This window comes from Vicugna pacos, unplaced genomic scaffold (genome assembly GCF_048564905.1).
Source record: "Vicugna pacos unplaced genomic scaffold, VicPac4 scaffold_21, whole genome shotgun sequence".
Taxonomy (NCBI): Eukaryota; Metazoa; Chordata; class Mammalia; order Artiodactyla; family Camelidae; genus Vicugna; species Vicugna pacos.
This window is the reverse complement of record NW_027328742.1, coordinates 18,874,720-18,895,870: the sequence shown is the minus strand read 5'-3', so window position 1 is coordinate 18,895,870 and position 21,151 is coordinate 18,874,720. Positions and strand designations below refer to the sequence as shown.

Below are 21,151 nucleotides of genomic sequence, written 5' to 3'. Positions count from 1 at the left end.
TAAGGAGGAGAATACCTCAGCCACGCCAGCGACCTGAACAGAAAATCAGGGGACAGAATATCAGTCAGTATAAAAAGTCTTTATGTAAAAAAAACACAATAAAAGATACCAGCCAGCTAGCAGAAAGGACTGGGCACTGCCTTCAGCCTTCATTTACTCCAGAAATAAGTTCTATCGCAAATGTAGCTAGCTCCCGGTAGTAGGGGAGGCTACCCTGGGAAGAGGAGCTGGACTCGGGCCGGGACTGTGAGATCTCTCTCGCCTGCCTTCCTTCTCGAGCCTCCGTTCATAAAGCAGGTGTGGAGCGGAAGGCACTGCAGCTCTGCCACTGAGGCTGTGAGACAGGCCGGGAGGAGGCTGAGGCGAGGACAGAATTAACTCTGGGCCCACCCCCAAACTGCCCTCAAACCAAAAAGCCTGCCTTGTGATGCCCACTTGCAGTGTCTGACATATGCAGAAGGGGACCACATGAGGGCCACAAGGTCTTCAGCTTTGAAGATGAGGCAGCTGGAGATGAGGCAGGGGGGGCCGGCCTGGGATTCTCTCAGTGATGCCAGCTTTCAGCAGGGCATTGTGATCTCTAATCAGAAAGATGAAGAGGCGGGAGGGCATGGCCTTGGCTACCAGTCGTCTTGTTGTTCTATGTGGAAGGCCAGGGCTGCAGCGAGCTAGCGGACCATGGCTCCCGAGGGGCTCACTAGGTCCTGGGGAAGGCTTTCTCGGGCCTCCTGCATGCGGCGCCGGGCTCGACGGAAGGCCTCTGTGAGGGAAGCAGACACAGGAGTCAGCTGCCATGGTGGCGGGAAATGGGCCCATGTGGATGCTGGGTGGCTGGCTGGGGGAGGGGGAGCCTACCCAGCACATTGTGAATGGAACTCTGCTGGCTGAAACCCTCCAGACGGTCCAACACACTCCGCATCCTCTTCCGCAGGGAACTTGACTCCATGAAGGCCCTGCAGGGGAGCCCGCCACATGGCCACGGCTGCTCTCCAGCCCTTGGGATGAAGAGCCCCAAGGCAGAGGGCCAGGGCCACTCACCTGGACTGCTGCAGACAGTGTAGGTGGAAGGTGACACTGCCCGTGGTCTCCGTGTGGAGTCCAAAGTGGCTCAGACGCTCCCCCTGCGGCATCCAGTTAGCGTCAGGTTTCTGTTGGCTTCTAGACCCCAGGCACCATGCTGGCCTCACTCCCATTCTTATTCCCATTCTTGGGGAGAACAGTTCTGTTGGGGAAACTTCATTCCAACACCCAGACTCCATCACCTCAAGGCTAACATTGGGCTCCCAACTGTAAATCAGGGCACATTCCAACCTCCGTTGAGTACCAGCAGTCTTGTAAGCTGCCTGCCAACCCTCTGATTCTGGAAGCCTCAAGGATGGGCTGGAAGGAGGCGCTGGTTATTCTGACAGGGACCAGGGGAGATCTCTAAGTGCACTGTTTTCCACAGCTCTCCTAGGACAGCGTGTGGATGTCTGTACCTAGTTTAAGATACGGTCAAGACTTCCAGCTGAAGACACAGGAAGGAAGGGACTAAGCAATAATGAAGCAATGGGCAAAAGGCCTTAACCCCGGTTCCACCTTTTCCAGAAGAAACAGGGACATAAGTTCCCAGCATGAAGTCTCCCCAGAGACAAAAGTCACCTTGAAGGTTCCTGGTATCCGCACGTAGGAAAGGTCCTCCAGCTCCAGAGAGCCGCCAATGAAAAACCTCCTCAGCTCAGCCACGGTGCCGAGCTCCAGGGGCCTCCACGTGGAGACTCTCAGGGTGTGTGCGCCTGTGCGGGAAGAGGAGAATGGGGCCGCGGCGGGGACGGGCACGTGGCCCCTTGCTGACTCCCCAGCAACGACACGGGCCTCGCCACCAGTAAAACATCTGGCCTGGTGACGACCTGGCCTCTGGTGAAGGTCATCATGGTGGTTTAGGGTCCCCATTTGGAAATCAATCAGAATTCCAATTTCTGCTCTGCCAGCTATTACCTGTGCACCAGGACAAGTTTCTCGACCTCTCTGAACCCGTCTCCTCATCTAGCAAAATGGAAATAATAGCAACACCGACGCCTCACCAAGTGGTGGGGAGAATGAAACGAGAAGCACTTAGCACAGTGCCTGGCGCACAACAGACGGCAGGGCTGTTACTTCAGAAAGGCTTCCGATCTACTCAATACACACCCACCAGTAGCCCACTTCCCATGCAGTGCCCCCCTCAAGGCCAGGAGTCAGATCAAGAGTTGCTGGGAGCGGAGACCAGAGCTGCTCAACTTCTCAGGTAGCTGTCCCTTCAGCTGGCTGTCTCTAATGGAGAAGGGGAATCTGCCCCAAAGGAGCAAGGAGTTGTGCAAGTTAAGTGCTTCCAATTCCCAATCATCCCCACTTCTCACGAGAAGCGGCCAAATCTTCTGAAGTACTAGTCTTGTTTCTGGGAGCGAGAGCACATAGGCCACGTGGAGGGCAGGGACAAGAGGTCCCCTGGGGTGGCAGGCAGCACCACAGCCCCGTAGCCTTCCACGCGATACCTCTGCCAGAAGTCGAGTGAGCGGGCCTCACAGTAGAGCACAGGCCACTCCGGGAGGGCACCTGCATGAGTAGGAGCAGCAGCCAGGTCACAGGAGGCCTCCCCGGGAGACGGCCTGGCCTGCGGAGACCCACGGCCAGGGACCTGCCAGGCCACTCACCAGCGGATTCATCCTCGTGGAGGAAGGAGGCCTCAAATGTGAACGGGTAGGAGAAGTAAGCCGCCTTGTCCGAAAAGAGAGGAGCACTATTTCATACTCAGTGTCGTGGGGTGCACAGGCCCTCACTGGGAATTTGTTTCCCCTGTGGCCAATGACAAGGTCATCCCCACAAGGGGAAAAGATAAACTATCACCCCAGGTAGGAAGCAAGAGGCTGAGAAGTGAAAGGACACCCAAATGCAAGCTGTGACCATTTTCAAAAATGTAGAGAGGACCCTGGACGAGGCAGCCCTGCAGAGCCCACAGCGAAGGGCCAGACCCAACAGTGGAACCTTCCCCAGGCTGTCAGCCTGATGCTCATCACATGCCATCCCAGGAGTCCTGCTCCTCCCAGGCACCCCCCCCGTTGCCATACCATTCCCAGGGACTTGGTGGCACAGGTCTGTGTGATTCCTGAGAGCTGCTGGAACGCTGGGCTCGACCAATCTGAAAGCAAAAGACCACACGTAGTAAGTTTACCTGGGAGGAGAGCAAGGAGTTGAGAAAAAGACAAAGTTCCGTTATCCATTCATTCACGCAACAAATCCTCCATTTAGCACGTACTGCGTGTCTGCAATGTGCTATGTGCTATGACCAGTCACCGGGGACATCTTGGTGACCAGAAAGAAAAGCTTCCTATCTCTCATGATGCTAACGTTCTAGTTGGGGGTGGAGGAGAGGTGGTGCAGACAACAAACCAACCAATAAGAGACTCTTAGGTGGTAATAAATGCTAAACTAAAAATAAAACAGGGTGAAGGAGTGACTGAGTGACTTGGATGCTCATTTAGACCACGTAGGGAGGGAACACCACTCAGAGAGGACACTTAGGCTGAGGCCTAAACTCAAGCAGAACCAGTCATGCAAAGATATGACACAAAAGGTTTCAGACAAAGGAAATGGTTCTGAAAAGGCCACAGATGGGCGTTCAAGAATAGAAAGAAAGCATGACCAGAATGTTGTAAGGGAGAGAGAGGCAGGGGCCAGCTCCTTCAGGGAATGGAGTTTGGATTTTGCTTTAAGTGAGAAGGGAAGCTGTTGGGGTTTTAAGTTCAAGAGAGACAACTGGTTTGCATTTTTAAAGGCTCAATGTGGCAATGATATATGCGGCAAGTGAACTGTTCCTCTCGGGAGCAAGACAGGAAGCAAGAGGGTAAGTTAGAAACTAAATGCTTTGGCCTAAGCAAGAGATGCTTGGTGGCTTGGTCCAGGATGCTCGAGAAGACAGATGATTCAGGACATCTTCTGGAGACAGAACTGACAGGAACTGGAGGTAGAGTGACCGGATGCAGGCAGCCAGAGAAAGTGAGGAATCAAGGATGCTTCCTAGGTTTCTGGCATCAGCTACTATGCAGATGACAACGCCATTCTGCTAAGTGGGGGAAGACAATGAGGGCGGGTTTGAGGCAAGAGGAGGAATTAAGAGTTCTCTTGGTCATATTAAGCAGAAATGACAAAGAAGTAATTGTACAGGAGTCTAGAGTTCAGGGGAGAGGCTAAGGCTACAGAGAACCCGGGTGTCTGAGACATACAAGCAGTATTGAAGCCATGGGATGGATGAAGCCATCTAGAAAGACCTAGAAAGACTGTAGAGAGAGAGAGAGTAATAGAAGGCCAGGCCCGGCCTTGGATACGCTAATAATTCTAGATCAACAGAAGATGAGGAAACAGCCAAGGAGGCCTCTGAGCCACCAATGAAAGGAGGAGCATGGAGCCAGAAGCCAAGAGGAGGGTTCCAGCGAGGAAAGTGGGCTGTGGCAAATGCTTCTGAGAGACAAGCAGGGTGAAAGCAGACGTCACCACAGGATTCATATCTTGGAAGTGATCTATGACCCTGAAAAGAACAGCGACAATTTTAGTGGAGGAGTGGGGAAGGGAGCCTGACTGAATGCCTCTGGAAAGCTGTCAGAATGCGTACAAAAAGAGAGACTTAGGAACATTACTGACTAGTAGTTGGCAGTTCCACAAAGAAGTGCACGTAGAGATTGTCATACTCATAGCCTTGGGCTGAAACTAAGAAAACAGGAAACAGTCTCAGCTTATTTTCCTATCACCCTTAGCACCCGACCCAGTCCTGAAGGGCCCACACACTTGGAAAAATAAGTTCCTCGAGAGCCAGGAACTCTGTCTCCAGGAAGGACTCACACCTGAGCCTCCCAAGTGCTGCGGACAACCCAAGGCGTCCACTGGGGCGGGGCGGCTCACTCCACAGCTCCATCCCGCCCCGGCCGAGCATCAAGGGATCTCCGTCTGGTAAGACACTTACCTACCTCTCCATTTACAAAAAGCCGCAGAGCACCGGGGACAGTCTGAGGCAGAGAGAAGTGGGAACAGGTCAGGAGGTCTGAGGGCGCCGGCACCCCTCCTCCAGCCCGCGGGCAAACCCCCGGGAGACCTGACGCTGGACGTCAGACCCACGTGTTTGACTGTCACACCTCCGCCCTACCAGCCACTTCTCCACAGATCTGTTCCCTCCATTTCTAAAACATGTAACACAGTGGGGAAAGGACCTAATTTAAATGGTGGGGAGGGCAACAAAGTATGAATATTTTCGAGAAGAGCCAAGAGAAGCATCCACAGCTGCCTTCTGCCGTATAGTGAGAACTAGAGAGCCCTGCTCCCCGTAAAGGGCTGCGGTCCAGGAACTAGGCAGTTTCCTTTTCTCATCACTTGTGTATCTATCTTATCCAGCTTTTTAACACCGCACATCTGATGTTAATGCAATGTAAAAAATAATGAAAGTTCATCTGTTAGAGAGAGAGAGGGAGACCGCTGGGTAATTTCATCCTTGTTTCCAGATCTAGAAATGGAACTCTTGCAGTAAGACACAGAGTAGGACCACAGAATAACTAACTCACACTATTCTGTTTTGTTTTTTAAGAGCCAAACTATTTGACAAACAAAAATGACAGCCCATCTCTACGGGGCACTTAGGAAGAATGGCGACATGAAGAGTAAGGAAGACATTTTTCCTTCCTATATTTATAAAATTAATTATAAAGCAATAAATAAATACACTGCCACGGATAAGAACTCAAAAGTATCTAAGTTTAGAGACTAAAAAGTAAACATTCCTAATTTAACCCTCTCACCACACAACAGCCACCTGCCATCTTCCAACCCGCCCACTGCCCAGAGAAAGTCGCCCATAGTGTGTGTCCCCTTTGGGACCTTCTTCTACAGGCTAACAGTTCTAGATCAACATGCAATGTTGTTAAAACGTAACAAGGATTACACTCCACATGCTAATTTTCACTTCCTTTTTACACTGAGGAGTATGTCTTGGGGGCCTTGAGGAGAAGACGGCACTCAGGGATGGTCAGAACCCTCCAGCTGAACACACCCGCCGGCGGGGCTGGGGCTACAGGACGCCGGGCTCCTCACCGTCTCCAAGTCGGTGCCCACGAGGCTGCTGAGGTACTCCCTGTGGCGGCCACACAGCTGAGGAGACAAAGCAAACCAGAACTTGAGAGGTGACCCCAGCCAGGCCGGGGTCCAGTTCCAAACGGGAGGGAGACAAGCAGCAGGAGCGGGAACTGCCACCAAGAGCTGGAGGCCGGAGCATCCCAGCCGCTGCCAGCTTCGTCCCAGTGAGGCCCGGAGGGCGCGGAGTCCGCGGGTCTGGGACCGGCCTGGCTCTCGCGCTTACGCGACCTCGGGCAGAACGCTCAGCTGCTTCTCAGTCTCCATTTCCTCACTTATAAAACGGTAACAATAAAGGTATTCACCGCAGAGGGCTGTGGTACAGTCTAAATAACCTAAAGCATGTGAAGGGCCTTGCGTGGAGCATGGTACATGCTCAAGTAAATGGTCGTTATTATGACGATCTTACAACAGGACCAAAAGCGTGTATGTGAGATGTCAGCGGCGACTCCTAAGCCAGGAGGGGCCGTTAAGAGCGAGACCTCGCAGCTGCAGACCTCAGCCTTGGACGGGGCCTCACTCCCCGCTCTCCGGTACTTGGGACGAACCAGCTCTTACGTCCTTGAACACACGCTGCTCTCGCTCCTCCTCCTCAGGCTGTGCGAGGGACGACACGTTGTCAATCGTATACTTCCACAGCTCCGGCTTCTCCCCCGTCTCAATTCTGTAAAGTCGAAGCCACAAAAGGGCTAACTCTGATGACAGGAGATGGGGCCCTGCAGACCCAGCCCGGGGATGAGCCGAGTTGCGGTTCTGTTACTCTAAGACAGAAGAGGTCAGCCCGGAGGAAAAGCCCTGGCCAAGCCCATTGCGCCCCGTCTGGGTCAGTCCCTGCGTGCAGCAGCGCAGAGAATTATTTTCACTGAACTACACTGCTGAAGTCATCACTTTCAAATCAGTGTAGCTGCACATTTTCTGAGAACAGGATGCCCAGTGTCCTAAGGGTCTATGGCCTGGAAGAGAATATGAACCCCCGGCCGGGAATTTAAGAGTTAGAACAGACGAAGGGCTTTCTGAGACGCTCCTCAACCAGGGGCAAGAAGGGAAGACAAGGAAAGGAGTGCCGGTGTCCACTGTCCCCTTCCTCCTCTCCTCACCTGTAGGGTCCTTTGAGGCCAGTGAAGTCAGGTTTTACTGTGATCACACCATTGCTGTCCACCTTCAGAGTACAGAGGACGTGTTCATACTTCTTATAGCCAAGCCTAGAAACCAGGGAATCCACACCAGGGTCCAAGGTCACTGGTCCCACCTCCAGGGAAAGAGGAAGAGGTAGGCAGCCCACGTCAGAGAGGACAGAGGCTGTAGTGAGAACTGTCATGGCAAAATACTTTCTTCCAAAGAGAAAAAAGAAGAAAACAGTCCCTCCCTCCCACATACCTGGGATGACTACAACGGGGGGTGGCGGGTAGGGAAAGGAGGAAGGATGAGGGTCTGAGCCGGGCCACGAGGGGCTGCACTCACTTTCCATAGGGCCCCAGGTCTGCCATGATGTACATCGTCTGAAGAGGGGTGTTGATGACATGATTGTTCCTCACAAACTCTTCTGAGGGCTCCCAGGTGACGATTCGTGACTTAAGGATGCCACCCTCCCTGGGAGACACCACAGGAAGGGTCACTCCCCTGGCCCCCCAAGAAGAGCCTGAAGGAGGAACATAGGGGAGCACACCAGGGTGGGGGCCTCTGCAGAATGGGACACTTGAGTCAGCAGGCAGACAGAACACTGGCCTGGAAGGACCACAAAGGCCCCCCAGCCGCCATCCACACTGGTACTCACATCCCTTGCCTGTCTTGCCGGCGCCGCCTGACATTTGCCATTCGCTCGACCAGGAAGGATGGCATCTCACTGGCTGCGGTGGTCATTTTCTGACAGTGCTGGGAAAACAGGGCAGCCCTGTGTAAGCCATCTGGTCAGGGCCACATGGGACCAAGCACCTGGAGGGAAGTCCTCCTTCTGAAACCTCACCCGAGACCTGACCCTAAGAGGCACAGCCACCTCACAGTTACACATGTTAATGGAGGGGACAACCCAAAGGACAGTCCAACCAAGCCTTGGTTTGCCCTAAGATTTCAGCAGCATCCTACCCTTCAGAAATGAATTTATTTGTGCTAATATTAAAATGAGCCTGCAGTCTCTAAGCACATACCACCAAAAAGTTGGGTGAGTCTGCCTGCTAGACGTTGACATTCACTAGGTAGCTGGAAGATGCCACATGTAATACAAGTGTTCTGTAGAGAATCCGCACATGGGTAATGAGCACTTCACTGTAATTTTCTTTACCAAAACAGACAACCCAAACTTTGTATCTACCAACCCACAGCTTTCCTAATGAAAGCATCAACCTTTCAAAAACGTTCACCTAACACCTGCTCCTTGCAGAAATCTACAAGGTCACAGACAAAAATCAGAAAATACACGCTCTACTCTCCCTCAAGGAGTTTGAAATCTCACTAAAAAGAATACATCATGCAGTGACTGAAGAAAAGGTAAAACTGAAATCCCCGAGGGCATGTTGTCACAGGCAAAATGAGGACATAAGCCATTCCCTGTGTTGTACTGAATTCCTCTTAAAACTCATATATATTCAGCTTTGGCTGAATCCATGTTGAATTTGATCTATATGGTTCTAGACTCCACCCACCTGTCTGATCTCACGATGCATGGAGGAAAAGCCCAGTGGCTGTTTCTCCCAATTTACAGTCTGCAAGTCTAGCATTAGAGATACTGCCACATTTCTATGGACACTTTAAATGATCTCCAGGACCCTTTTGGGCAAGTGGCTTGACAGGGAAGTCCCCACTGCAAGCTCATCTCACCACGATGCCATGTACCTCCGGCAGGCAGCCATACACAAAAGGCTGAGTTTGGCCAGAGACCTGCCACCATCTCCCTGCCAAATGGTCTCTCGTGACTCAGAGTCTCAAACTTGCCTTAAACAGAGGGGAAAAGTCCCTTTCTGAGATGAGTTTCTTGGCCCAACTGTGCTTTGTACAAACACAATCTTTGTCTGTTTCGGTCTTGTGGGTTTTGAGAAGCAGCTGCTGAATTGTGGCGAAAAATTAAAAATAAAATAAAATAAAAATAGAGACACTGCTGGCTCCCCCAGTCCCTCCAGCAGGTGGAGCAGGGAGCTGCAGCCACAGCACCTGCGGACTGTGCCCACCTACTCTGGCCTGGCTGCCAGTGGCACACCGTGGCTCCTAGACAGGCTCTCCATCTCCCCTGAACAGGCTTCTGTCTTAACAGACAGTGGGGCCAGAAAGCTAGGGAAGGCAAAGGTGAAGGGAGCTATGGGACTTGGGAAAAGAACAATACCTCCTCCAAGTTGGTGAATCTGTCAGAGTCAGTGTAAGTAAAGATTCGTCGGTTCTTCCTGCCATCCGAATCCTCCAGCTTCAGAATCTCTTGACGGTACTGATGATCCAAAGGACTCTGGCAGGCTGCTTCATTTTGATACAGATCTACTTCAAACTGAGGTCACAAGGAAACAGAGATCTACTAAGAATAGGTCAAATTTTTTTCCTGTAACTGGTCAAATCAGCTCTATAGAGATGATGCAATCCAACACATTTTCACAACCAACTCTCATTTGTCTAAACTAATGGAGGACAGGGGATCCAAAGGAGATTAGAGCTAAAAGGAACCAGAGTGATAGTCTAATTCAACTCTACTGTTACAGAATTGACATAGCAAAACAGTAATTCTTTCTGTGGCCCAGAGGTGGAAAGTGCCTTAGCCAGGATCACAAAACTGGGTAGTGGCAGGCATGATGTTACACTGACCCCGTGAATACAGCAGTGGGAAGTATACAACTGCTACAACCTTCTGGAAATCAGTTTGGCGATATGGATCAAGAATCTTTCCCAGCTACCAGCCAGGTGGGAGGTGGACCAGGTGGAGGTAGACTGAGCAGACAAGTGGCACTGGCTCACCTGGCTAAAGAGCTTCTCTTGCCACCCAATCACAGCCTCCTCCTCTTCATCTTCATCTGGGCGGTGTCCACCTCCAAAGACAACAGAGAGTCAATTGTTTGAGCCAAACCAGCACCACTTCTTGCTCTGTAGTTGGTTATAACCAAAGTCCCTGCTCTTACATTTGCCACAAAACCTGTTGGAACTCACTGGTTTATTAAGCACTCACCCTAGACTCACTCTAGAGATGCTGTAGATATGTGTAGAAGCCAAGATTAGGACCTAAGAAGTCTTAATCACTAATCTGGATAAATGGAAGTCATGCCTTCCAGGAATTATTTATTCTAACTCAGTGTGAGGCACTGAAATTTAGAAATAGGCTGAATGGCTCTTCCTCAATCCCAACTGTCAATATTTGCTAGAAAAAAAACTGTGGTGTTTTTATCTTTACTATTCCTGAAACCATATATCTAGAATCAAACACTGTAACCTTAAGAGACTAAGTATTAGTAAAGAAAAGGAAAGTCGAATAACTTTTATTTTAAATCTTGTCTGCAGTTAGTATTTATTCTTTTCAGATTGTACATTCACATCCTTCGCCCATTTTCTTTTTCTTTTTTTTTTAATGGAGGTACTGGGAGTCAAACCCAGGATCTCATACATGCTAAGCATGGGCTCTACCCTCCCTGCAAAGAACAGATTTTTTTTAAAGAACCAAATCTAATACATATACTCCTGGCTGGGTATGCCTTTTTCAAAGATACATGCTTCACAACCCACCAGCTCACACTCTTGCTCAGAAATATTTTTGAACAGACAACAAAAGCAGAGAGAGCAGTGACCTAACACAAACACAATGTCCTCTCTTGCTCACTTTTCTGGCTTCCCAGATAAGGAAAACTGCAAGAGTAAAAATGATGTTCATATATACATTTCCCAAGCAGACCCCCATTTGTAAATTGTTTTGAAAAGGGTTTGTAAGTATATTTCAAGCCTGGAGCATTCTTTCTTAGAAAAAAAAAAAATGCCACAAATGGTATTTAGGTTGACAGGCAAATTTATAACATATCTAAAGTATGGTATTTGCTATTTCACTACATTTGACCACAATTCAGATCAGTATCTTGATGGCAGGAATTACGCTTATTCAATTTTTATGCAACATAATGTAGTTTAAACTGCCTGGGATCAAATCCTGGCTTCAACGCTTACCAGCCATGTGACCTTGGACAAGAAACTCAACCTCTTTATGCCTTTCCCCAGACTACAGACCTGGGTCTACTTTGTCTTAAGAGGTAACCTCACCCTAGGCCCTTCCCCAGATCCCCAAGGGGCCACATCACCACCATACACCCACTGGCGGTTGAGGGAGGCCTAAAAGTGGCCAAGTCTATGAGGTCCTTTCCGGCCTGGGCAGCAGGCTGGTAATGGAGGTAGTTGCTTGATGTGATTCTTTGCAGGTGGACTCTGCCAGGGAAAGCGAAGCCCCAAATACCCGTTACAAGACACACAACCAGGAGATAAACACAGAGCAAAAACGGGGGAAACAAAACACAGTAGAGGGGAGGGCTAAGGCAACAGAGAGGGAGGTGAGTGGGGCACGGGGTCCTAAGGAGAAGAGTAAGGATGAGAAAGTACACTGGGGACACAGGGCTCCGAGGAATGTGGGAAAGGAAAGGTCCTGAAAGGGTGGGTCTGGAAGCTGTGAGTTGAAGAGGGTTCCGGGTGGTGAGGGAGACGCGGGGAGACCGGGCAGAGGTCAGGATTGCAAACGGAAGTAGGGGCCCTGAACAACCGAGAACTGTAGTTCAGGTTCCAACTATCTGAGAGCATAAAAGCACGGAGCTCTGAGGCAACGCGACTACCGGAGGCGGAGGTTGCGCACGGGGTCCCGGGAGCAATACACGGCCTCTCCGGTGTCTGTGCTCCAGGCGGCCTCCGCCATGACAGCCGCGCCGCGCCGCGCCGCGCCGCGCCGCGGCCGGAAAGCGCGTCGCCCCAGTCCCCCTGGCAACGGGGGCGGGGGTTCGGGAGGCGGCGGAGGCGCTGCGCGCGCAACTCGCGGTTCCCCACGCGCCGCCGCAGCCGCCTGCCCAGCGCGGGCGCCACCCGGGCGGAGCCCCGTTGTGCGCTCAAGCCGGGGTCCTTTTGGGGTCACCGCTTAGAACGTGTGCGAACGAAGCGCGCTTATACCCAAGGCCAGGCTTGATGCACTTTCCAAACGAGGAAACTAAAGCAGAACCATCGGCCCCTTTTACAGAGATTCAGACAGAAATGGTGATGGAGACCAAACCCAAGTGTCCTGAGTTCTCAGCTACTAGTTTGTCTGCCACACGACTCGGCCTTCCACTGAATGCTGGGAAACTTTGGCCTGTAAATCAGTGGACGTGACTCACAGAATGTACCCATTCTTCCCCCCTCACCAGGGGAGGTGATGACAATTACTCAGACATGAAGATACATTCTTGGAAGAAAACGAAAATGTCAGGAGATTTAATAATCCTTGTGTTGGCATTCACTGAATCAGAGAAAGAAAAAACAAGGAAGCTAACAGTAAGGAAGGAAAATGTGTTATTATTGCACTGGTTTTTCCCCTGCGTGTGTTATTTCCGGATTTTTAAGCCACCTTAGATGGCCACCTAAGCCACCTCAGGAATAGCCAACAAAATGCCATTCTGAAGACGTGCTTCATTGGCCTGTCAAAGGCAGGACACACTGTAACCTCGAGTCTGGCTCTCTGGCACCTTGGGGATGTCAACAGTTACCAGTCTTTGACATTTACTGCTCCTCCAACAGAGTAAGCAATTGTCCCCTGAACTCAAGAATATAATGCCAGTTTGATTATATGGCGTTGGGAGCCCTAAGCAACAATGCTACTGTTGTTTAACACCAAGGACTCACCATAACAATAACCCTATTTATTTAAGATCTTCTACAGCCTGGGCACTCTGTTTCCATTGTCCCCAGTCCTCCTAGAAACCCTTTAAGTAAGTATTGTGTTCTTTTGGTTTGGTTTGGTTTGGGTTTGGTTTTTTTTTTAAGATTTTATCTTTTTTTATAGTCAGTTTACAATGTATCAATTTCTGATGTACAGCATAATATTTCAGTCATACATATACATACATGTATTCATTTTCATTATAGGTTACTGCAAGATACTGAATATAGTTTCCTATGCTATACAGAAGAAACTTGTTTATCTATTTTATATATAGTAGTTAGTATTTGTAAATCTCAAACTCCCAATTTATCTCTTCTCACCCCCTTTCCCCCTTGCTAACCATAGTTTATTTATTATGTCTGTGAGTCTGTTTCTGTTTTGTAGATAAGTTCATTTGTGTCTTCTTTTTTTCTTTTCTTTTTAGATTCCACATAGAGTGGTATCATATGGTATTTTTCTTTCTCTTTCTGGCTTACTTCACTTAGAATGACAATCTCCAGGTCCATCCATGTTGCAGCAAGTGACATTATTTTATTCTTTTTTATGGCTGAGTAGAATTCCATCGTATAAATATACCATGACTTCTTTATCCAGTCATCTGTTAATGGACATTTAGTTTATTTCCATATCTTGGCTATTGTATTCAGTGCTACTATGAACACTGGGGTGCACGTATCTTTTCAAATTAGACTTCTTTCTGGATATATGCCCAGGAGTGGGATTGCTGGGTCATATGGTAAATCTATTTTTAGTTTTTGGAGGAATCTCCATACTGTTTTCCATAATAGTTGCACCAAACTACATTCCTACCAACAGTGTAAAGGGTTCCCTTTTCTCCACAGCCTCTCCAGCATTTATTGTTTGTGGACTTTTGAATGATGGCCATTCTGACTGGTGTGAGGCGATATCTCATTGTAGTTTTGATTTGCATTTCTTTGATAATTAGTGATATTGAGCATTTTTTCATGTGTCTGTTGTCCATTTGTATGTCTTCACTCGAGAATTGCTTGTTTAGGTCTTCTGCCCATTTTTGAACTGGGTTGTTTGTTTTTTTGTTATTGAGTTATATGAGTTGTTTGTATATTCTGGAAATTAGGCCCTTGTCAGTCATATCATTTGCACATATTTTCTCCCATTATGTAGGTTGTCTTTTTGTTTTGCTTATGATTTCCTTTGCTGTGCAAAAGCTTATGTTTAAGTCCATTTGTTTATTTTTGCTTTTATTTCTATTGCCTGGGTAGACTGCCCTAGAAGAACATTGCTGAGATTTATGTCAGAAAATATTTTGCCTGTGTTTTCTTCTAGGAAGTTTATAGTGTCTTGTCTTATGTTTAAGTCTTTAAGCCATTTTGAGTTTATTTTTGTGTATGGTATGAGGGATCCACCAGGTTTTTTTGTGGAATTGACAAGCTGATTCTAAAGTTTACATGGAAATGCAAAAGACTTAGATAGCCAAAAAAAAAAAAGTGACAAAGAAAAACAAAGTTGAGGACTTATATTTAATTTCTAGACAATACAAAAATATAATAATCACTAAATTGTTCTATTGGCATAAAAATAGACATATAGATCAATGAGACAGAGAGTCCAAAATATATGCAATCGATCTTTGACAGAATTCTAAAAATAATTCAATGGAGAAAGGATAATATTCTCAACAAATATGGTAGAACTTTATATCCATTTGTAAAATACAAAAACAAAAAAATTTAATTCTTTACCTTACACAATTTAGTAAGTTAAAGCAAAATGGATCATAGAGCTAAAAGTAAGAAATACAGCTACAAAACTACCAGACAAAAATACAAGAGAAAATATTTGCTCTGAGTTAGGTAAATATTTTTTTAGATAGGACTCAAAATATACAAAATATCAAAGAAAAAATTAATAAATTACTCTTCATCAAAATGAAAAACTTTTATTCTTAGAGAACACTTGTTAAGAAAAAGACAAGAAACAGACTGGAAAAAAACTTTACAAAACGTATATCTGATAAAGGACTTATATCCAGGAAAAAAAAAAAAGTACATTTACAACTTGGTAATCATCAAACAAACAATCTTACTTTTAAATGGTCAAAAGATTTGAACAGGCACTTCACCAAAGGTACATGATTGGCAATAAGTCTGTGAAAAGATGTTCAACATCATTAGTTATCAATGAAATGCATATTAAAACCATAATAAGATACCACTACACACCTATTATACCTCTTAGAATGCTAACATTTAATGGTAGACAATACCAGATGCTGGTGAAGATGTGAAGCAACTCGGACTCGTGAAATTGCTGGTCAGAATACAAAATAGTACAGCTGCTTTGGAAAAATGGACATTTCTTAGAAAGTGAAACATTTACCTACCTTAAGATCTAGCACTCCCACTCTTAATTATTTACTCAAGAGCAGTAACGACACATGTCCATACAAAGACCCAGATGTAAATATGCATAGCAATTTATTCATACTAGTAAAGATGGGAAGGAGTGCAAACGTCCACCAACATGTAAATATTTAAACAAATTGTATGATATCGACAATTGTATAATATCTATTCAATGGGATACTACTCCACAATAAAAACGAGGTAAATACTGCTACAGAAAACCACTAGGATGAATCTCAAAAATCATTATGCTAAGCGGAAGAAAGCAGCTGGACACAGAAGGCTACATGCCATGTGGTTTCTTTTATATGACGTTCTAGAAAAAAGGAAAACTATAAAGATGGAACACAGATCAGTGGTCACCTGGGGTTGGATCTGGGAATAGGGTTTGACTATAAAGAGGCAGAATAAGAGAATTTAGGAGGTAAGGGAGCTATCCTGTATGGAACTAGGCATTTATTAAAAATCTACAGAATTGTGGGTCACAATGAGTGGATGTCACTGTATGTAACATTTAAACTATTAACCAAGTTATGAGAAGGACTCAAATTGGAATGCAGGCTATGACAACGGAGTCCAACTGTAACTGTGTTACAAAATACTTACATAACCACACTGAAGGGAGTGAGAAAGAAAGGAGCCAACCGAAATAACTCTGGAAAGCAGTGTTTTAATGGAAACTGAAGGCTAAAGACAAAAAACTGTCCACAAATGCCCTACTCAAGTTGGCAAATTTCTTTCTCAAAGGGGTATGAGTTTCAATTCTGAAACCATTTTCTATGTATACTAGGGTTGAACAAATAATAAACTACTGGACATAACAAGAGCCATGTTTCTGACTGTCTGAGAAAGAAATTACAAGCAAGGAAAGGAGGTAAAGGTAAGAATGAACCCTGTGGTGCCTAATCAGAGTTAGCAATAAAACCCCTGGGTATTTTAAAAGATATGTATAAAGACAGAGTCAGACATGAAATACGAATTTTAAGTATATATGAGTACTACCCATCCACACGGTACCTAGCTCTGCCCACTGACAGAGTCCAGAAGCAGTTACTCTCCAGCAGAAATGAGCATTCCCAGTACCCAGACTTGGTTTCTAAATATCATTCTCCATCAGAAGGAATCAGGGCTCCTTGGAGAAATGATTGATTTCCTGGAAGAAATGGAATGGAACCTCATGGGAACTCATGCTGTTGGGCTAGATAGCTTCCATCAGCCAAGGGCAGTCCGGGATGAGCTGTTATGCTCAGCATCTGGTCAAGGGAACCTGGGCAGGGCACTAACAATATCTGCTACAAGTATGCTTTGGAGAGGTTAATCCCAGAAAAGTCTGGTGTGGGAGTGTTACTTACGGGCCAGCTTATTCAGGGCACCAAGAGAGTGCGCATCCTCACCTTTCCCCAGCCCCTTCCAGGCAGTGTGTCAACAGGCAGAACAGGTGGGACTGCGCAGGTATTATTACCACATGGACATTACCCGAATCAGAGGAGAATAAAATAGGTCAGCAGGACCCAGAAACTCAGCCTCTGAAACAGTTCATTTGTAAGTCCTAGCCAGATCTCAAATGCCTTTTCTTAAGAAACATGCTCAGCTTTTGACAATTAATTGCTTTATCGTGGGCAGCCCCATTTTCTCTACAGTGCGTCCCAACAAGTTAGCGCAGGTCTTCAGTGGCATGTCAAGACGTGGAGCAACAGGAGTGTTCTAAATGGCAGAACTCTGAGAACGTTGGTTCCTATGGCCTCTCCCCCTTTAAGAAGAGGTTTCAATTTTTGGAAACACAGGGACTTAAAAATTTACCTTCCATGTTTCTCCTCTTGGTATTCTCCTGGAAATATAAAGAAATTAATCTCTTCAATACATTCTAATAAATGGCAGAACTTTCTGCCAACTCTAAGATTATTTCAAGTTTAATCTCATTAAAATCCATTGACTTTTCCCAAATTAGCGATGATCTTTTAAAAGTCTATATTCAAAGACAAACTTATGGTTATCAGAGGGGGAAAGGAGGTGGGGAGGGATAAATTGGGAATTTGGGATTTGTAGATACTACCATTTTTATATTTCAGATGATCAAAAATGTGGAACAGAGATTGACTGCACAACAATGTGAATATACTTAGTACTGAACTTAAAATTGTTAAGATGGTAAATTTTATGTTGTGTGTATTTTACCACAATTTTTTACAAAAGAAAAATAACAAAAATGACAACAAAAATATGGAAACATAGGATAATGACCACCCATTATTGTATCCCGCATCCACCTTGGACATTTCCCTAGTAGCTAAGCCAATTTGAGTTGAGTTTTTGGTGACTTGGACCCAGCAAATGCATGCTAAGTGTTGCAGCATTTGGTGCCAGTAAGTAGGAATGCTATAAGGAACAGATCTGAAACTTGATGGAATGGGCCGACCTGGAGAGATAGGGCTTGATCCTGGCTTGGAAGGTTAACAATCCTCTTTAGGTGGTCGTGAAATAATTGGCTTGTCTGCCTCTTGAAGTTTAATATGCAAAAAATCACCTGGGGATCTTGTTCAAATGAGGATTCCGATCAGTAGGTCTAGGGAGGGAACTGAGTCTGCACTTCTGACAGGCTCCCAGGTGATGCGAACACTGCTGACCCATGGACCACACTCTGTATAGCAAGGAGTTAAACTGATGTGTCCTGAAAGAGGGTTCTTGTACAACTCATGCTGTTGCATTAGGAGGATGGGGAAATTTCAGGGTGTAGGATTGTCAGCAACTTCTTTTAGCCCATCAGCCCATGGTGATACAGCTTAATTGTATTAAGAAGAGGAACTTCTACATTAGATTTCTTGGAGAATTTTAAAAGACAAAAATAGCAAAGGAAATCCAGGGTTATGTGAACACTCAAAATATCCCACAAAGGGGAATGATCAGAGCTACACTTGTTGGAGCCATGATCTCTTGCTCCAGATGCAGCGATGAGCCAAAAGTTCGCAGATCCCTAATCTGAGACTGTAGGCTTCTATTTTATTTTTGTAGATTTTATAAGTTCCAGGAAGGCTGAATCAAAGACAGGTTACACTCTCACACTTTGCAGTCATACAATTAAAAATGTTATTTAAAAAAATTATTGTCAACTCTAAGCTCCACAGAGGCAGAAGTCAGATCTATCTTGAGTCCCAAGACATCTCAGAACATCAGTGCCTGGCACGTACATGATAGACACTTGCTCAATAAGTGAACAATTACCTTTTTCTATATTTTTCTGCCCCACTGATCAGTGAGCTTATTAAGAGGAAGAACCAGGCTCGATTTATCTTTGTGTCTTCGGGGCACCCAAACGATTGCTCAATGCAGAATTATTTGAATTGTCCTGGACTGAATTAAATTATCAGGAGTAGCAGTGCCCCAGGCACTGGGCTGGGATTCAGGGGGGAAATTCTAGGCTTTGGCCAGGGGAAGCTAAGAGTGAGGTCATTGACTCAGGGGGCCCAGGTACTTGGATTAAGGTGAGCCTCCTAGAGTTTGCAACTGGAAGGGAAAAGAGAAAACGTGAGTAACTGTCAGCACTGCAGGCTGGTTTTAGGATGTGAGGCTAGGAAACCCCGCTAGGCTATGTTCCGGGAGACAGGCATCACCCCTGGGCAGTAGCCAGGCCCACGGGGACTTCTGAGAAGTGGCAGCATCTAGCCTGAGTGGCCGAGTTCAAGAGAAGAAATCCTGTGTGGGCAGCTGCTGTCCTTAGGCTGGAGACAGTGTTTTGCACATCCACACCACCCCCAGATGGAAAAACGAGAGCTGCCTAGCTTTGCTGGGGAGATAGGGTAGAGCCTACAGTCCCTATGAACTCTTTCTTTCTCCTCATCAGAAGCAGCCCATGGTGGGAGGGACCCGCATCGTCACCAGGACCAACCGGAAGTCCAGCAGCAGAAGCCAAAAAAGAAAAGAAAAGAAAGGAAACTTTCCATTCCTCCCCCCTACCGAGCCTGTGAAATGCAACCCAGCAGAGAGGACGTGGGTCTTAGGTTTAGCTTCTGGCCTCCTCAGTAACTGGGGATTCAGATGAGGCAGCGAACAGACAGCATGCCTCAAGAACAAGTTTATGCTGAAGTAGCTGCTCACTATTATTATTATTTAAATTGTCCTGGACTGAATTAAATTATCAGGAGTAGCAGTGCCCCAGGCACTGGGCTGGGATTCAGGGGGGAAATTCATGACTAAGAACTCATCTCCATATTCATCGCTTACCCATGAATCATGCTTTCCGTGTCTGCATCCATGGTGGCAGTTGGCTGTCACAGCGCCTCGTGATACAGGCTGGCACTATTGTTCCCAATGGCCAGAGGAGGAAGGCGAGGTTCAGAGACGGAATGACTGCCTGGGGTCACACATCTACTGAGCAGAGTTGTCGGGACCCAGGGAGATAGATCTTCTGACCTCACTCCAGGCTCACTCTCCACAGCACATGCTACCTAAGCTGGCTGGACGCCTCCCCGGGATAGCCGGAGTAACTCAGAGAACCCAGAGCACAGGCTAAGCACAGCTCATGGTCCCTGGGGGTGTCCATTTTAGCTTGATGTTAAGTAAATTTAAATTTTTACATCGTAAAACAGACACAGATGAGTTCTGGAGAAGCACACAGAAGTGTGACTTTCCTAAGTTAAAATGTGAGATGTTGAATCTGAGCTGATAATAACGTAACAATATCGGTTCATTAATTGTGACGAATGTACCACGGTGATGTAGAAGGTTAACAACAGTGGAAACTGAGACTGGGTATATGGGAACTCTCTGTACTACTTTTGCAATAATACTGTAAATCTAAAACTGTTCTTAAATAAAAATTTTATTTTAAAAGGTATGAGCTATCGAAGAAGCTGCAGAGTCTGTTTCCTCCTGGAGTACCTGGTCATACTCCTCTTTTGTTAAAGGCCTAGCAGAAGCCATAGTTAAAAAGCGTTACCCATGCCCTACTGTTTGCAGAGTAGAGGGACATTCTATAGAGTCTTGAAAGCCCTGTATTTCCAAAGGGAAGAACAAGAAAGCAGGACAGTAAAGCCTCTTTCTCTCCCCTCCCCTGGCCTCTGCCCCCTTCTTAGCGCTGTGAGAAGAGTGAGAGGCAAATAACCGCTTTGCCCTCCCCGGGCTCCCAGTAGAGCAGAAGGGCTTCTGTTACAGCACCTCACCCCATCCAGCCTCCATCACGGTCTCCCAGAGCTGCACCCCCGCCCCAGATCATCTGGGTGGAGCCCCGGGAAGAAGCAGTGAGATCTGCCATTTAGGGTAAGTCCCAGAGGGTGCTCCCTGGCACCCAGTGAGCACCACCTACTCGTGCTGGGCTAGCCAGCAGTGGAGCGGGGTGTCTTCTCAGCGACGTCCATGCAGAACTCCAGCCTGCTTCTGGCAAACAGACCTAAGGATGGAACCTTACAAGACTAGGGTGCGTGGGTTCTGTTGCTTCCGAAAGCTTCTTCCGCCATCTGGGAAACAGGCGTTGAAGTTCCCCCTTCAGGCTGGAAAACAGACTTGAGCTGCTGTTTTCACCCAACTGTGAAAGGACCAAGATCCAGATGCTCCTCACCATGTCCTGGCCTGTCTGTTTTTGTACAGCTCAGGATGGACAGTGGGGCTGTACCCTGGGGAAGATGAAAGAGAGAAGAGAAAAATTCAGAAACCATACCCTCTAGCTACACTTTGAACAGCCACAGTATTTCAGTCAAGTCAGAAATGGTTTCCAGAAACAAGTTTTAGAGCTGACGATCAAGAACTTAGGCTTGAATGATGAAGTTAAGCCAAGGTCATGTTTGCACCAAGG

The 21,151-nt window shown here is 46.9% G+C and overlaps 1 protein-coding gene and 1 long non-coding RNA gene across 4 annotated transcripts; one reads left to right on the top strand and one right to left on the bottom strand.

Annotated features, from left to right (window-relative positions):
- Positions 1-60: 60 nt before the first annotated feature.
- LOC140694416 (tectonic-like complex member MKS1) lies at positions 61-12,028 on the bottom strand. Of its 3 annotated transcripts, XM_072957675.1 has the most exons (18): positions 11,907-11,986; positions 11,399-11,508; positions 10,063-10,133; positions 9,446-9,601; positions 7,907-8,004; positions 7,594-7,722; positions 7,230-7,334; positions 6,691-6,796; positions 6,094-6,150; positions 4,976-5,018; positions 4,657-4,722; positions 3,087-3,157; positions 2,673-2,736; positions 2,470-2,574; positions 1,642-1,778; positions 1,039-1,121; positions 856-953; positions 61-760 (listed from the first exon to the last, which is right to left on the bottom strand). In XM_072957675.1, the coding sequence occupies exons 1-18, from the start codon at positions 11,984-11,986 to the stop codon at positions 669-671; spliced, it is 1,671 nt and encodes a 556-aa protein (XP_072813776.1). In that variant the 3' UTR covers positions 61-668. The 3 variants fall into 3 exon arrangements, with proteins under 3 accessions (XP_072813776.1, XP_072813775.1, XP_072813774.1); XM_072957674.1 differs by lacking the exons at positions 2,470-2,574; positions 11,399-11,508 and having other exon boundaries at positions 1,642-1,775; positions 11,907-12,028; XM_072957673.1 differs by lacking the exons at positions 2,470-2,574; positions 11,399-11,508; positions 11,907-11,986 and adding an exon at positions 11,254-11,294 and having other exon boundaries at positions 1,642-1,775.
- Positions 12,029-12,871: 843 nt separating this feature from the next.
- LOC140694450 (uncharacterized) lies at positions 12,872-20,146 on the top strand. Its single transcript, XR_012070091.1, has 3 exons — positions 12,872-13,028; positions 16,157-16,246; positions 19,205-20,146. It is a non-coding gene; the product is annotated as an uncharacterized lncRNA (long non-coding RNA).
- The last annotated feature ends 1,005 nt before the right edge of the window (positions 20,147-21,151 follow it).

Bases quoted from the DNA above. Each gene is read 5' to 3' on its own strand.
- LOC140694416 (XM_072957675.1), bottom strand. From the start codon at position 11,986: ATGGCGGAGGCCGCCTGGAGCACAGACACCGGAGAGGCCGTGTATTGC. The intron at 7,335-7,593 runs GTGAGTGCAGCC...CCTGGTTTCTAG, and splicing joins GACCTGGGGCCCTATGGAAA to GCTTGGCTATAAGAAGTATG. The intron at 1,779-2,469 runs CAGGGGACCTCT...CCTCTTCCCGCA, and splicing joins TGTGGTGCTGCCTGCCACCC to CAGGCGCACACACCCTGAGA.